We start from the raw sequence: 16,089 nt of genomic DNA on the forward strand, positions 1-16,089 counted from the left end.
GGGAAGTCTATGGGCGGGGTACCTTGTGAGGCTTGCCTAAACTTCGTGGTCATACAGACTCACTCTCGTGAACTGTACTTTATATAGAGGTAAGGCTGTTCAGTTGCTTACTCGAATTCTACACTGAAAAGTTGTCCTTTTTTCGACTTGTTTGCTTGCTTGTTATCAAGCAAAAAAACGAGATATGTGGATAACCAATTTCCCTGTCTTACTGCATATTTGTTCACTCCCAAGGGACTGCTTTAATTTCTCAAGGGAATACTTTCCGCTGTGGGTGATCAAAGCGCGTGACTTGTAAAGTGTCACTCAAATCTTACGTGACATAACCAATTAAGAATGTGAGGGGTTCAGCGCTCGAGGGCAACGAAGTTTTAAAAACGATTAAGAACGCAATTTGTACTGGTACAAGTCTTTAGGCGCTAATATTAATTTAACCTAAAACGATTAACAACGCAAATTCGTACTGATACAAGTCTTTCACACACTAAAACGTTGCTAATAGTTAACCAAAGGGAACTCATTTCGTGACAATTGATTATTTCTGCTGAGTTGCACAATTTAGAATTGCAACATCATTCAAAGCAGGTGTGAAGTGATATTTACAAGTTTTTTTGTAGCCTGTTGTGAAATTACTTCCGGTGGAAGCAGTAAACGCTAAAGTTTTTGCTTCTGTTCAGAAGTTAATGCATCGCCATTAGAAAAAAACAGCAACTGTTTTACTGGAAATGTAGTCGTTAGAAATGGCATGTGTAGCCGTAAGGTAAAGAATAACGCGAGGAAAAGCGGCTTTTGGTTAGATACAAACGAAAATTTACTTCTCAATGTGGGGTTAAGATTGCGTGACGAGACAAAAGGTGACTCTGTCGTGCGTAACCTTTATCGGGAACCCTGCATTAAGCCGAGTAGTAATCTTTCTAACTCGAAAGGAAACAACTATTTCGATTAAAAACAAACGTCAAAGTTTACCATTTTTAACCAAGCCAAAGTATATGACTCGCAAAGCACCCAGCCGTCGCGACTGACGAATACAGCATTTCCTCCGCGAAAATAAAAAAAATGCTTGAACTGAAAGACGTTTGAATTCTTCCATGATATGTTCGAACAACAATGCCCAGAATAAACCTACTACTCATACTAACTTCATGCAAAAAAGTCGATATCTCGAAGAGATCCTGTAAGCTTGGTTGAAAAAGTAAGATTTCTAACCATTTATTGATGCGATTTTATTGCAACAGGAGTTTCTAAATCACTTCATTTCTCCTTAATTGCTGCTCACGTTTAATATAAACTAGCGCGATTTACAAGGTTTTTTCTCACTGAGAAAAGTTGCAGCTCAAACTGCAAAAGACAACGATGACGTCACGTTTGCTGACTACCCCTAATTATAGGAAATTAACTCTTGTGTAACTATTTGAAATTAACGCGACTTAAATTAACGCGGATTCAAGGAAAAATTACTTCCCAATAACGGAAGTTAAAGCGAAAGAGGGGGTATCATTTCAAAATAAAGGAAATTAACGCGACGAACACAAAGGAAAAAAGAACTTGTTTGAGACAACAGGAACAGGTTTACTTTAACACAAAGGAATCTGACCACCTCGAGCGTTCTTCGCAGTTTTAGTGATCCGGCAGATTTCACCCTGATGAAATAATGCCTTTTCCTAAGAGAAAAGACGTCTAGACTGTATCACCCCTCGACTGTATCGAGAAATTGTGGCCAAAATAATGGAAATTAAGGTCATGGAAATTAACGCCCCACTTAATTAACGGCGCGAAATTAACGTTAACAAAAATAAACGTAACTTAAATTAACGCAAATTTTTGAAATTCGTGTTAATTTCATGAAGCGTTTATTTCCTATAATAAGGTAGTCTGTGATTTTTTTTTATGCTTAATAAGCTAAAGTTTGCGAAAATTTAGATAAAGGAACTGTGTCATAAATTTTACCAGATTTTTGAACAGCCAAAACTTATATTTGTGTCGCAGGAAACCTAAAATTTATAGTCATTATTGTTAAAAATTGCTATATTATCATATATTAGAGCATCTTTAGCTGTGGATGGCTCGGATGGAAACGGATTGCAACTTGAAAAAGTTAGGGTATTTTAAAGAATTCAAAAAATTCATTTTTTTTTCTGGGTTTTTTTTTTTCAAATAATATTTTTTTTTTCCTTTTTTTTTTTAAAAAAAATTTTTTTTTTTTTTTTTTTTTTCTTACCTCTAATTTAAAAAAAAAAAGAAATCTGCGAAATCCCCGTGACATAGTTCCTTTAAAAGATCATCGGATCGTCCTCGGAAGTCTTTGGCAAGTTCGGAAATCTTCCCAAAACTTCGGAAATGTTCGTATAGAATTCGGGACACATTTGGAAGACTCGGAAATCTACAGCCTTTTTTAATTGCATTGGTTACGAGTTTGATGTTAATCTTACAATTTAGTTAACCAAGACAGTATTTTATTTCGGTAAAACATTTCAAAAGACCTTATTGCTTGTATATGCTTTGAAGACTGGATTTCACTAGCGACGGAGTCGGAGTAATAAGCGGAATCGTACGAGCGCTTACGATCTCGAGAACACCAAACATCGGAGTCGTAAGTGGAGTCATAAGCTCGATGGAATCGGAGTCGGAAGCGGTGATCAGAACGTTCCCATTTTCTTCCGATTCCGCTTATGACTCCGTTGATTATGATCCAGTGCAAAACTAGATTGATGGAGTCCCAAAACGGAAGAACAAACCGATCACATTGCTAGTTCTCAGTGGTGCCCTCCGAGTGCTCCTTTTCTGCTTGCGACTCCGTCAATCTAGTTTTACCTGTTTTATTGATTGGGGAAAATATGTGACCCCCAGAAAACAGTGAAAAAGGTGAACGCACGGGCACGGGGGCACGGCACGCAAGCGTGTCACACATCGCACGGAAGCGCAAAAGAAAACAAAGAAGGCACGGGAATGTCGCATGCAAAGCACAAGAGAAGTGTGCATTGGCACGCACGGGACACGGGGAAAGGACACGCGTGCGGCCCGCGTGGAGACACGCTCCCAACCAGCCTCGGTACTTCCGCCCCAGAACGCTCGACCGACACCCGATGAACGTAAACAGAGCAATCAGAGCGAGGAGAAAGGCGAAAAAAAAAGAAAACCGAGACACGAAAGCAAAGACGCCGCAAGAACAGCGAAGGCAAGAACCGCAAGCGGAACCCACCCCAGACCACCCGGAACGGGAGGAAACCGGGAAGGACGGGAAAAGAATCGCGGAGGTGAATGTGACTCGAAACGAACGTAAAGAACAACGACGCGAAGCCGCGCCACGCGCCGATCCAGCACAGTAGCTCGCCGCCCGAACTACACGCTCGATCGCTCGTCACCACGGAAAAGAAAAACAGAGAGAAGCTCACGTCTAATCCCGTCCCGATCTGCGGGAGGCCGCGACCAGCCCAGCGGCCCCTGGGACAGGATGTCTGGGGGTCGGGGGAGGACCGTAAATTGGCCGCTGTCTCGAACAGACGGCGCGGCGAAGGAGGACGGCGCCGCACCACGCGAGGACGAGCACGAAGAGAGAGAGAACGGGCCGGAGGGGGGGCGGCGGCGCAGGCCGACACGGAACGGAAGACACGCGAGACGGCGAACACAGAAGGCGTGCCACACGCGCGGAGCGGGCAGCACACTGCCTATGTAGCGTGCCAGCGTGCGGCGTCACCTTTCACTGTTTTCCCGTGGAGGGTCACATATTTAGCAATAACAGCAAAAAATATTTACAAGTTAAACTGAACTATATTATAAACTTACAATATTCCAGCGTAAAATAAGTAGCTTAGCTCAAATTATCAGTTGTACCGCTAGATGAAGTACCTCTAATTCTTTTAGAGTGTGTCAAAGGACCGTAAAACAAAACATTGCAGCGGCATAAACGTAAAAAGTTTTTAACTAAAAGTAGAATTTTCAAATGTTCCCTTCTTTCTTAAACACGTTAATAATCATTATCTACAAGTATATTAATTTTTGTCTTATCTTTTCGTTTTCTGTAATGGTTTTGCTTACAGCAAGTTGTCATGCAATTTTCTAAGAGGAGAATAGGCATGCGTTTGTACACACACCATGTTGCTATAATTGCGACTCCTACACATCGGTTTCTCTCACTGGCAGTGGCTGAAACTTTTTCTTTCCTCTGCTCTCAAAATAAATTTGAATCTCTTCGAGTGATTTTCCTTTGGTTTCCGGCACGTAAAAGTAGACAAACACGACAGCGAGAAACGCAAGACTTCCATAGAACCAGAACGTTCCCGCCTCCGTGAATTCATCGATAAGCAAACTAAAAGTCTTCGTAATGACAAATGAGCAAAACCAATTGAAAAGGGTAGCGATACCACTCGCTATACCCCTAGCTTTGACAGGGAAAATCTCGCTCATGATCAGCCACGTGCAGGGACCCCAGGCCATGGCAAACCCTACAATGTACACAGCGACACTTGTGACGGCCACCCATGAGATGTCAAGGGCGTGGCCGCTTTTTGGCGCGGCGTTAATTGTGATGTAGAAGTAGCCACCCATGCTGAAACAGCTGAGACACATTCCGATTCCACCCACGATCAATAGGAATCGCCTTCCACCGCGATCAATCATGAGAACCGACACTGCAGCGGCGAAGAGTTGGATTACACCGATCAGGATTGACACCATGGTACTGTTGTCTTGGAAACCAGCCTTTTGGAAGATCGTAGCGCAGTAAAACATGACAGCATTGATGCCTGTCGTCTGTTGAAAGAAGTGAATGGTCATGCTAATAGCGAACGGTCGAAGTAGACTGGGCTTGGCGAATTCCCTAAATGACATCTTTTCTTTAATATCTAATAGAAAAGGAAAGATAAATGATTGCTTGTTAGTATAAATCTCAGCAAGGTGCAAAGTGGTTTTGTTTTAACACTGCGAGGATGCATAGAGTATTCACGAAAAAAACGGCGAATTTGCTTTACAATGAGGAAACATTACACTAACAAACGTAAACGAGTAATGTTTGCAACCACTTTCAACTCTCTTCGATCATTCCTCTCCCTATTTCGAGGAAGAGTTGTTAGGTAATTGCTTCGTCTACTTAGTATTGCATTGCGCATCCTAACTGCGCAGATTTTTACGCGTAATTAGCGCACGCATATATAAAACAAAATGGCTGTTTTTTTCTGTCCGGCTTGGCTTGCGGAGAGATAAATTAAACAACTGATATTCATCTGACTTCTACTAAACTGTAAACTTCTAACTATAAGCCTGGTGGTTTCTTTGGGGTCTCCTTGCCTTCGCATAATTACTGTTAAATCAGTTCGGATTAAAAGTTATCTTTCACGCGCTCGCTGCCTTCAAGAAAACTAACAATTACGCTTGCGCAAAAAAGATTGCCTCTATTGAAACGAAAAAAGAAATAGAAAAGCGGACACTGGTTGTTCAACCCGGGAGGATTTGTTATTTTCTTTACAGAAGTGGTTATACTTACTAAGACTCTCCTTGATTTCAACCATTTCCGTCTCAATCTTAACATCCGGTCCTCGAAGCCACCGTAACGTTCGCTTGGCGCGCTCTTCTTTGCCATGAGCCAGCAACCAGCGAGCGGTCTCCGGCATAAAAATCATTAATATGACCATGCAAGCGGGAGGTCCAATTCCTGCTATGGCAGACCACCGCCAATTGAGGGAGTGGCCGATGATGTACGACACTAGGATGCCGGTAACGATCCCAATTTGGTTGAATGCGCCGAATGCGCCACGAAAACGACTCGGAGCTGTCTCGGAGATGTAAACCTGCGAAGAAAATTGCAAAGCCTAAGTTACGTTGCAAAATGGTTTCTATTTACTCTAAACACAATCAGAGCAGGAAGCAAGGAGGGGGCTTCTCATATTTTTCAATGCAAAAAAGTACCTTTCTGCGAGGAGTGTGGTAAGGGGGAAGGGGAGGGGGGCGAGTGAAGATCCCCACCCACGAAAAAAATAGGAAAAAATACAGTCTAGTGGGAGGCGCGAAGTATCGACAATTACAAGTGAAACGCAAGGTAGGCGAGCGCGCAGGTTTCTCCCTAAATTCCTTTCCACGCTTTCAACATCTCTATCCCTTGCCCACTCCGACCGTTTCTTTTCGTGTCTGCGTACAAGCACATGCTTATATGAGACGGTTTTTCCATCTAAATAAAAAGAAAAATCTAGGCCTAAAGAAATCAACAAATCACGATAAAATTCGTCAGATTACGAGCAGTCTGTAGATTTCTACTTTGGGTCATGACAGCGTACTACCTTTCTTGTTTTGTTTACCGCGCGAAACCAAGACTGAAATGTCGTTGTCTGTGCGTCAAATAAGAGAAGTCACTGGCATCGCGACTTGAACTAAAAACGAATCCTTCTTCTGCCCACCCTCCTCTCGCCAACACGTCTGTAGCATAACAACTGCCCATCGGGCTTGTTCAGGGAAAGAGGACCGCTCTCACCTCACTTAGTGGTCTCTTCCCCTCACGCCCGTGGTATCCCCAACACAGGAGAGAAGCCCTATAGATAGTTACTTACTGGTACAATAAGCGACGCCATCCCTACTCCAAGACCAGAGAAGAACCTTCCGGCATGAAGCAAGCCCTCCACTGTGCCAAAGCCAATCATTAGCCAGCCAGCAGAGAACGGCAGAGCAGTGAGCATGAGCGCAATCTTGCGACCGAAGAAATCGATCATCCATCCACCAAGGGGGCCTCCTATCATAGCGCCGATGTTGAGAAGAGACTGGTGAGAGAAGCAAAAGAATCAGTATAAGCCCTGGCCATGGTAAAATTGACCACAGATCTCTTGATCTGGTGTAGCTGGCGAGGTATTTCAACGACTGAAAATATGAGGATTTTTATATGGTATGAATTGTTTAATTACACGGATGCTACAGGTATAAACATCGCGGAGAACTCAAATTACCAGATACAATCTCGGACAAAACGGTTGAGACACTTTGCTAATTTTCATCACTTTGGGTACTGCAGCTCATTTTTGTTAATCCTCCTTCATCCATTTCAATTTTGTCGTGTTATTGAAATCTGTGAAATGCGTTTGTCTCAACTGGTTTTGTCCGAGATTGTCTGAGTTGCTCATTTTTGTCAGTTCCCCTGAACAATGAGTGGGGGGGGGGGAGGTGGGTGGGGGGGAAGGGGGATAACATGTTTTTAACAAGATTGCAAGTCAAGACTTTCGCGAAAAATCTGTGAAATTCACTTGTCTCAACTGGTTTTGTCCGAGATTGTAGCTTGGGGAGATTCGATCAATTCCAGCACCCTTCTCTGATTCTCCTCGTAGGTATAGACAATGGTCCCTTTACGGTCAGCCACAAAATTCGCCTTGCTGGAGAGTGAGCTACCGGTACGCACTGGGCCATCCAAAACAAAGAGACGTTTAACTTGACTGGTTGAACCGTATTGTGTTGGATATCTTGGCGTCTAGCCTGCTCTCCAGCATAGTGCAAAGGGCCAACAGACTGTGAACCGTCCCCTCGTTTGGCCGTTATGTTCAATTATACAATCGCCATCTTGGATATGGCATTAGAATTGGGGAGAGTACAAAACTATTTTTTCTTATCCTCCACCCCGGCCATGTCCCCAAATTTCTCTCATCAAAGACAAAATTGAGGCTCCACAATCTTAGCGCAAAAAAGTAGCTAGCTAGGGGGGCTGTTTATTTTGAATCGCAGCTTTCCAGGAAATATATAACCACGCTTGACGAATTCTCTCGTTCGATTCCCGAATTTAATATGGAATTACTCCTTCAAATATCCTTGCTTTCGTGCTTTGAGCTCGTTAAAAAAACTTTGAACGCGCTTTGTCGTGTCGTTCGCCTCTATATAAAACCCCAGCTATTTTAAGCGATTGCAATAGTACGGAGAAAAATGTATGATGTATTATTTTCAACGCACGGTAAAAAGTTTTCCCCGACAAAAACGCACTTACCATGGCGAGGACGCGACAGTTGTTTGCATTGCATACTTTTCAGTACAAAAACAATCGCGGGGTCAGAGGCCTTGGTTAGTAAGAAAATATTGTGGCTGGCAGAAGAGGAGAGAGAATGCATCCTTGTTATAAAGATTAATTTCAAGATTATTATTTTTCTTTAAAAAAAATCTGCTCTTGGGAAGCTACCCCTTTCCATAGCAAACATTAAAACAGGTTTTTCGCTCGTTGAACTAAAATCTTGCGTAGATCTCGACTCAAAAACCTTATTTGTTAAATAAGGAAAGAAAATCTGCTCTAGTAGTCCATGTCTGTTGCGGTTTGAAGATGTGATAAGAACGTCGCAGGCATGCACGGGTTTACGAGTAACTAGATAGGTAAACGTAACCGCAGACGGAAAACTATTAACTATATGAGAACCTTTTCCTTATAACACAAACATGTTGGACAAGTACTAGAAGATAAGCCAAGAAAGTCCATAATTGCGTCATAAATGCAGTTTCACGTTCGACCTAGCTCGCCAGTGACTCAAGAATTTAAAAGAAACCTGAATCGAAGATTGCCACGAATTTTATGATTCACATCTCAGTAAAAAATATCTCCTTTCGGCTTTCCTCCCCTTTCGTGCTCAGTGCAACAACTGTCATCACTGCTCAGAGATTGTGATTAGACTTGCTGCTATGGCAACTGTCAATTTCTTGCCCTTCGTGACTTAAAAATTGACTAGAAAGGAAATCATTGTAACGCCATGAAATGGCGTTGTAAGATTGTACTAATTCTATCCTTTCAAAAAAAGTTATATTTCCTAACTGGATTAGGAGGGTTATCTCAGGAAGGCTTTTAAAGAGCGGCCCACACCGAGATTATTATACTTCCGCGAAAGGGCTAATAAGAGCTTGTACAAACATTTTATAAACTGAGAAGGTTTATATCACGATTTGTATAGATTACATTGTGAATACACCGAATACTCTCTTACTCATAGGGTACGAGGGGGGGGCGAGGGGGGCAGCCCCGTGGGGAAAATGCAGACGGGCGCCCGAAAGAGAAAGCGGAGGCAGTCAGCAACGCACGAAACCACGGAGAAGATGGAAAACCACGGCATGTCACCCACGCGCCCCAGCACATGCGCCGCCGCGGACCCCGATAGGATCAGCCAAGCTGAGCGGTGCACGGTGGAAGGAGACCAGCGAGCGAGAGCGCGACCAAGGAGCGGGCGAAACGCACGATGACCCACACCCGCAGACGCGAACAAGGGGAGACCGAAGGACAGTGAGACCCCGGAACGCCCAGAACAAGGGAAGGACACACCAATGCATGCCGCCCACGGCAACCCATGCACGGGCAAAAGGCCCGCCCCCCAGGACGAAGGTGCCCGTACGCCTATGCTCTTACTAACACTAATACGAGTACGATTAGGGTTGGAGCTCGTGAAAGACGAACAAGTGAACGAAGTTATTACTGTAGTATCTAAAGAAAATAGGTCGGCGGGCAAGTGAAAAGAGTAAATAAATCTACGTAGCGGAATTTGAGAAGCTGAATTTTAAGCTTTATCCCTATCGGAGCAAAAGTGCTTCGACGAAGGTATATTTTCAATTAAGTCCATCGTCTTAACATGGCCCGCCGGGGACCTCTCGCTAGTTCTCTGCGAGGGAGACTATCGCTCGCTCGGCCGCTTCGCTCGCTCAACCCTCGCGAGGTTGACTTGTGACAATTCTAAAACGAAGGGCCAACCCTCCAAACGTCATCTTTTTTATCTACGTTTATAACCTTTCCCGGGACTTTCGGGTGATAATCAACTAAAAGAAAAACAAGACCTACAATACATGCAAAAATATCTACATGAACGTTAATAATCAAAGTTGACTATTAAACACGAAGATAGGACGTTTCAGTCAAAGTGACTCATTTTATAGAAATAGACAGGACCCAGACAGGGGTCAAGATAATCTTGCATGATATCACGCGAACCTTTAAACGTCTGAGAGATAAGACAATACGGTATATACAATGATGGAAGATAACACGATTACATTCTAAATTGTATAACGATCAAATGCAAAATCGGCTCTGATAGAACGGTGCCATGCTTGTCAAAAGCGATGATGTTTTTTAATGTCAGGACACATGGGGCCCACACAAGATGTTTGGCCAATCAGATATTTTATTTATTTTTTTTAAAGTCCTCCTGCTTGGCATAATTATCACATTCTTCGCGCAAAATAACGCGATGGATAGAAGACCAGACGAGCTAAGGAAGATATAAAATGATTGTTCAAACGACCAAATTCCCGGTAAATATCGCGAGTAATGATGCATATTTGAATGGGAAAACATATTTGAAATTGAATTTTTACTCGACTTTTCTAACCCCTTTGATTACATACAACGAAGGAAAGCTTCGTTTCTAGATAATTTTCCACGGAGACTTAGTTGCGCGTTTTCTTCCACGTCGGTTCCACTAAAATATCCGACTATTTGGAGGGCGTTAATATCTTCGTTGCGCCTCCTGTAACCCGGTATTCACAAGAATTTATAAAATTGAGATAGTCAGGGAGAGAAAGAAGACGGGGAGCTATATCTTACAAGAGAACATTTCCGAGTGCGTGCTTACAAAAGAAACATTTCAATGTTTGGTGTGTACATTTAATGCACGACTAGCGACTTAGACAGCAAGAAAAGACTTCAAGGCAAGAAGCGGTCAGAAGCCAGGCCTCATTCCGCGCCTAAAGAACCGATAAACGTAATAATAGTAAAACACCTTACCCCAAACCAAGTGATGCCATCTTTATCAAGATACAGATCTGTGGCATTAACATTTTCTAGTTGTGTCACCGCCGCTGAAGAATAACCCATGCCATATCCAAAACTGAAAGGACCAAACGCCGCCACAAAAGACGCGATCAGAACGGTCCAAAGACGCTCGTGGCTCTTCTTCTTTACCGGCTGATCACCCATGTGGTAATCATAGTAGATATCGTCCTTCATAATGCTTATAATATCGAGTACAGCGATGTATTTGCAAAAAATATATAAACGTTACACGAAAAATGTATTTTTTGAGGGTTCATAGAGCTAGTGATGATTTTTCTAAGAGTCCGGTTTTTACAAGCCTTTTCACGTGATACCGGCATGTCGACCTGTCGTGACCTCAATGTAACAGTAACAGGAAATTGATCAGCACGTGATCATGTGACGGTGAGTGTGCTTGTGCACACGTGAAAACGAGCGACTGTCGTTATTTTGTGCACGCTCTCCTCAAATCTATCAATTTTCGTTTTCTTTTAAAACGTTCATCGTGTGCCGTTTGTATTAACTTGGTGTGCTTGTTTTTCCCGGTCCAGATTACTCCACCGTGCAGCATGGCATGGAATAACAAATGGTGTCAAGACACGATTTGCGTGATATATTGATATTCCTGGGGATATTAAGCCGGTATAACCTGACCTGCCATCACATCAAACTTATTTGTAAATCAGTTGGCGCTTGCTAAACTAGAATGTCCAAAGACAACGCCATCTTATGGAAATACAAAGTGATTCGCGTTGAGTAAGATGTCGAATCGTTTTGAAAAAAGTGTTAATCGATTAGAGAAATCATGCATTTTGGCCCGGGGGGGGGGGGGGGGTACTCCCATACCATATAAGGGCTATATGGGTATGTGCCGCTCAACAGGGTATGCTTTTTGCCTCTCTAGCTCTGACTCTGGAATAGGGTATAAAAATCACCCTTTTGACTCTGGAACAGGGTCGTTTTTTCCCCAGAATCCAGACTAAACACGATCAAGTTTGGCTATTAAACTCCGCTCCTCTCATCGCTTTATCTCTGAGCCACAGAAGAAGTCAAGTGAGCCAGAGTGAACGCTTTGTGATGTATACGCTAGTGTTTTTATATCTATCTACATATATTTCCATTGCGGATATTGTCTGGAACAGGGTACCTATTTTGCAATGTTTGTCTGGAACAGGGTCGCAAATTCAGCTTTTTTTCTCTGGAACAGGTCCAGAGTCTCAGAGACTCAGCGGCACACCCCCGTGGTAAATTTTAGGGAGTACCCCCCCGGGCATTTTGGCTTGTACAAAACATCAGCCTGCGGGATGTGCCCTGACTTGATGACAGCCAGGTTTATTATTAGACACCCACAAGACATAACTAAACATCCTCCCCTTGAGGCTCACATGACAATTTCCTGTTGTGAATCTTAATGTAACGTAGCTTGCCTGCTAAATACAATTCTACGCAACTGGCCGTTTCCGCAAGCTATGTAACTCTTTTCTCTCCATTCTTGTCCTCATCATCAGAAGTGTTGGATTATTCAGTAGTACCTAGTCTCCGAAGGGGATCTGCTCTGGTGGACCGCGAGAACTGGTGAGAATCGAAGCTGGTGGTCTTTTTTCGCATCAGCTTGAAGGCCTCGACCTGGACGCACTTTGCACGCGTTGCAGTCGCTCGATAGACCGTCACCAGCCCCCGGGCACACGCCTATATACAAAACTACGGATTTGCGCAGCTTCGCCATGGTGAAAAGTAAAAAAAAAAATATTTGATTCTGTTCGACTAAGGGTGAGTATTAGGCTGAATCTACGTTGGTGGCATTTTCCCAAAAAGGCTCCTGATGTACATTATAAGTTTCAAACTGACAATTTTTAGTGTTTCGCGAGTGAAAATATAGCTTAATATACGTGGTGGTGACATTTTTTCATAAGGGCCAACAATCGTCATTTTGAGTTCTACATGTGGGGGAACTTGGAGTGAGCATTATGCTGATACCACGTGGTGGCATCTTCCCAAAAAGGCCCCCAATGTACATTGAAAGTCTCAAACTGTCAGTTTTTGGTGTTTCTGGAGTGAAAATAAGGCTGAATATATGTGCCGGTAGCACAAGGGCCAAAAATCGTCATTTTGAGTTCCATGGAAGCGCTCAAAATTTCTTAGGATACGATGAGATTCACGTTGGCTTAAATATGACATAATGTAGCACTTTTCTAATTAATTGGGAACAGGGGACAAATTATCCAAGCTGTCTTTGTCATCAGAGGGGACTTTGGTAATTCAGTATGTCAAATTGAGAGATTCAAGAGAATCGATTATCTATGTAGCCAAGTCTTCTTAATTTTTTAGTCCAAAACCAGGCAGACTAAAATCAGAAAACATGACAAATTCACTGATCTTGCAATTGGCTTTTGAAAATTACCCCGGTAATTGCTTCAAAGTTTTCTCCTTGGATCCGATTTTAAAACAAAAACTGATCTCATAAAAAAACGATTTTGAGTTTGTAATTACCACTAACTGATCATCGACAAGTTCCTGTCATCGCTTATTTAATTCACGGCAAAACGTCATGTGAGCGCCGCATTTCACAACTTCAGAGACAACTCACTGCGTTTCGTTTTCATGGACGCAAATACCTAGGTATTCGCGGAGTCCGGATCCGTGATGTTTTCTTTCAGAGTTTCTATCGTTCGGTTGTCTGTTAAATGTAGACTGTTATCATCACCATAGTAACGGTAAGCTATCCTTGAAGTTATCTGTCAATACATAAATAAATCTGACACTTTTTGCGACAAAACTTGAAAAGCTTTTCGATCGTCCGTATCTCGAAAATAAAAATTGCCAAAATCGCAAGCATGTTTTTAGCTTGTTAAGAGGACATGTTACTTACGGTCAAACATTTTTCGGTAAGAGTCCTTAAATGGATTTCGCTCATACTCTTACCATGGGTAAGCCTTAATATGAAATAAATCACAGTATACTTTGTTTGGCTAAATATCGATTTGTTTTCGAGAAAATCGATGATTCTTAAATCCAGCAAAATTGACGCTTTCGGAGCTTTTTCATTTGTTTCCTCATGCCTGGCATGCCAAGGCATGTATATTGCATCCTTTCATATTAAAACTAGGTTTCGACCATTCCAGGTTTTAATACTTTTATTATTATTGTAGCGCAATTTCAATTTGATTAATACATCACCGAAGTAAATTTAATAAAGTAAAGTAAATTTAAATTAAAATAAAAATTAAAGGAAAATAAATAAAAATAAATTCAAATCAAATTTATTTCAAACCTATAGTCATACTGCCAACAGGATGTTACCTCTACTCCTTTCGTTCAGTTGTCTGGTTTGGTTTCTCGGGTGATCATGTACTGATGCATGATTTCTGGTTACCTGCCATCCGATTGTTCGTTATGGATTGGGTCTGCATCTGTTTCTCTCCTAAACAAATAAATTAAAAATTTATTAAAACCTTAACGAAAACCAATGTTTCTATGTCCTTACAAAACGAATAAATTAGAAAATTTATTCAAAATAAATTTATTCAAAATAAAATTAGCAAATTTATTCAGCATAACAACGGAAGTACTGCAACCAATAGTACATAACTGATTACAACCTAACCAGTTCCTTCCTCTTGGCATGCTACTGAACAATTAAGACATTTAATTAATAAATCTTAAAAAAACCTATAGTCATACAACTAACAAGATGTAACCTCTGCTCCCTGCATTCATTTGTCTGATTGGGTTACTCGGGTGGTCATGCAACAGATGCATGATGTCTGATTGGCCTTCCGGGCATTTGTGTGTTTGGGGGGGGGGGGGGGGGGTGGTCTGCATCTATTACTTACATAAACACATATTTACCCATACTTACAACCTAGCAACTTACAATACTACTTATTTTTGATATCAAAATAAGGATCTAATCAATTTTGATATCAAAATAAGGATTTAGTTTAAACCTATGGTCATACAGCCAAAAGGATGTGACCTCTACTCTCAGTGTTCTTTTGTCTGGTTTTTGGTCTCTCAGCTGGTCATGTGACTCTTACATGATTTCTGGCCGACCTACCATTCATTGGTTCGGTGTGTGTATGGTCTTCATCTGAAACTTACATAAACATTCAAAACGAAAATACGAAAATATGGAATTTTCGACGGTTCCATTACTACTTAGTTTTTTAGGGAAAATTTAGCTAAAACCTATAGTCTCACAGCCAACAGGATGTAACCTCTACCCCCTGTGTTCATTTCTTTGGCCTGGCCTCTCAGATGGTCGTGTAACTGTTGCACGGCTTCTGGTCGGTCGCCCTTTCGGTAGGGCATTGGGGATGTGGTCTTCATCAGCTACTTACATAAATATTTTTAAAGTGATTATATTGAGATTACCAAGAACAAATTCAATTTCACCCTCTTCGGTGATGTATTAATCAAATTGAAATTGCGCTACAATAATAATAAAAGTATTAAAACCTGGAATGGTCGAAACCTAGTTTTAATATAAAAGGATGCAATATACATGCCTTGGCATGCCAGGCATGAGAAACAAATGAAAAAGCTTTAGCTGCTCGGAGGTGAATAGTACTTTTCTAATCACCTCCGAGTTAACCAATCAGCGCGCGCGAAAAGCACTATTCACTTGTGTGGTATATACTAATACTGATTATTCTCTCAGTTGTATTTGAATGTTTGCAAGTGAAAAAAAAAAAGTGAGAAGCAATTTGGATTTCTAAAAGGCTTCAACAAGTCAATGATTTCAGTCAAACTACGTACTACATACATATACCCTTTAATGCCAGCATGTCACAAAAGTACTACATACAACAGATTAAAATTATAAAGACAAGGTACATTACGATGTCGATACAATTCAACATGATGCAATTATATTAGGTTTGGGCAGGTCTACAGCTTATTTCTAAATAAAATTCATTTCAGTATCTCAGTTACAAAAGCGAACCACATACCCTTTGTTTCTACATTGGTCCACAGGTAGAAGAGTGGACAGTCCCCTCTACTAAGTGTAATAGTCTTGTTCCATTGAGTCTATCGTCCAAGCGTTTAGTCCAATTTCATTGAAAAAAATGCAACAACATATTAACATTTAAGTTAATTTCCTTTGAAGTATTTGTTGTAACCCTCCACCATGCCTGCCAAATATAGGTTGAACATAAACTATATTAAGGTAAAAACGCTAAACTTGTCGCTAAAAATAAATTAAATTGCTGAATTCTTACAACAATAAAAATATAAAAAGCGCTAAGAACTCTTACAATAGAGGTTGTTAAAACCGGTATTTTTAATTATGTTCGACGTGTTGATCATTTACATAAAGCTCCTATGGGAGTATATGAATGAAGTAC

General features: G+C 41.6%; 2 protein-coding genes across 2 annotated transcripts in view; both read right to left on the reverse strand.

The window, feature by feature from the left end:
* The window catches only part of LOC144665262 (solute carrier family 2, facilitated glucose transporter member 8-like), a 112,264-nt gene that overhangs the window by 14,223 nt on the left and 81,952 nt on the right, over positions 1–16,089 (reverse strand). The gene's annotated exons all lie outside the window — the stretch shown is intronic.
* LOC144665264 (solute carrier family 2, facilitated glucose transporter member 8-like) lies at positions 3,729–11,334 on the reverse strand. The gene is made up of 4 exons (XM_078526477.1): positions 10,715–11,334; positions 6,537–6,743; positions 5,480–5,783; positions 3,729–4,841 (listed from the first exon to the last, which is right to left on the reverse strand). The coding sequence occupies exons 1-4, from the start codon at positions 10,934–10,936 to the stop codon at positions 4,114–4,116; spliced, it is 1,461 nt and encodes a 486-aa protein (XP_078382603.1). The 5' UTR covers positions 10,937–11,334; the 3' UTR covers positions 3,729–4,113.

Source organism: Oculina patagonica, chromosome 9, assembly GCF_052425735.1.
Source record: "Oculina patagonica isolate OP01 chromosome 9, crgOcupat, whole genome shotgun sequence".
NCBI classification, from domain to species: domain Eukaryota; kingdom Metazoa; phylum Cnidaria; class Anthozoa; order Scleractinia; family Oculinidae; genus Oculina; species Oculina patagonica.

What these genes read in the sequence shown, in the direction of transcription:
- LOC144665264 (XM_078526477.1), bottom strand. Translation starts at nt 10,936, where the DNA reads ATGAAGGACGATATCTACTATGATTACCACATGGGTGATCAGCCGGTA. An exon ending in ATGGCATCACTTGGTTTGGG is followed by an intron (nt 6,744 to 10,714) that starts GTAAGGTGTTTT and finishes TTCTCTCACCAG; the next exon opens with TCTCTTCTCAACATCGGCGC. An exon ending in TGAAATCAAGGAGAGTCTTA is followed by an intron (nt 4,842 to 5,479) that starts GTAAGTATAACC and finishes CTTTTCTATTAG; the next exon opens with ATATTAAAGAAAAGATGTCA.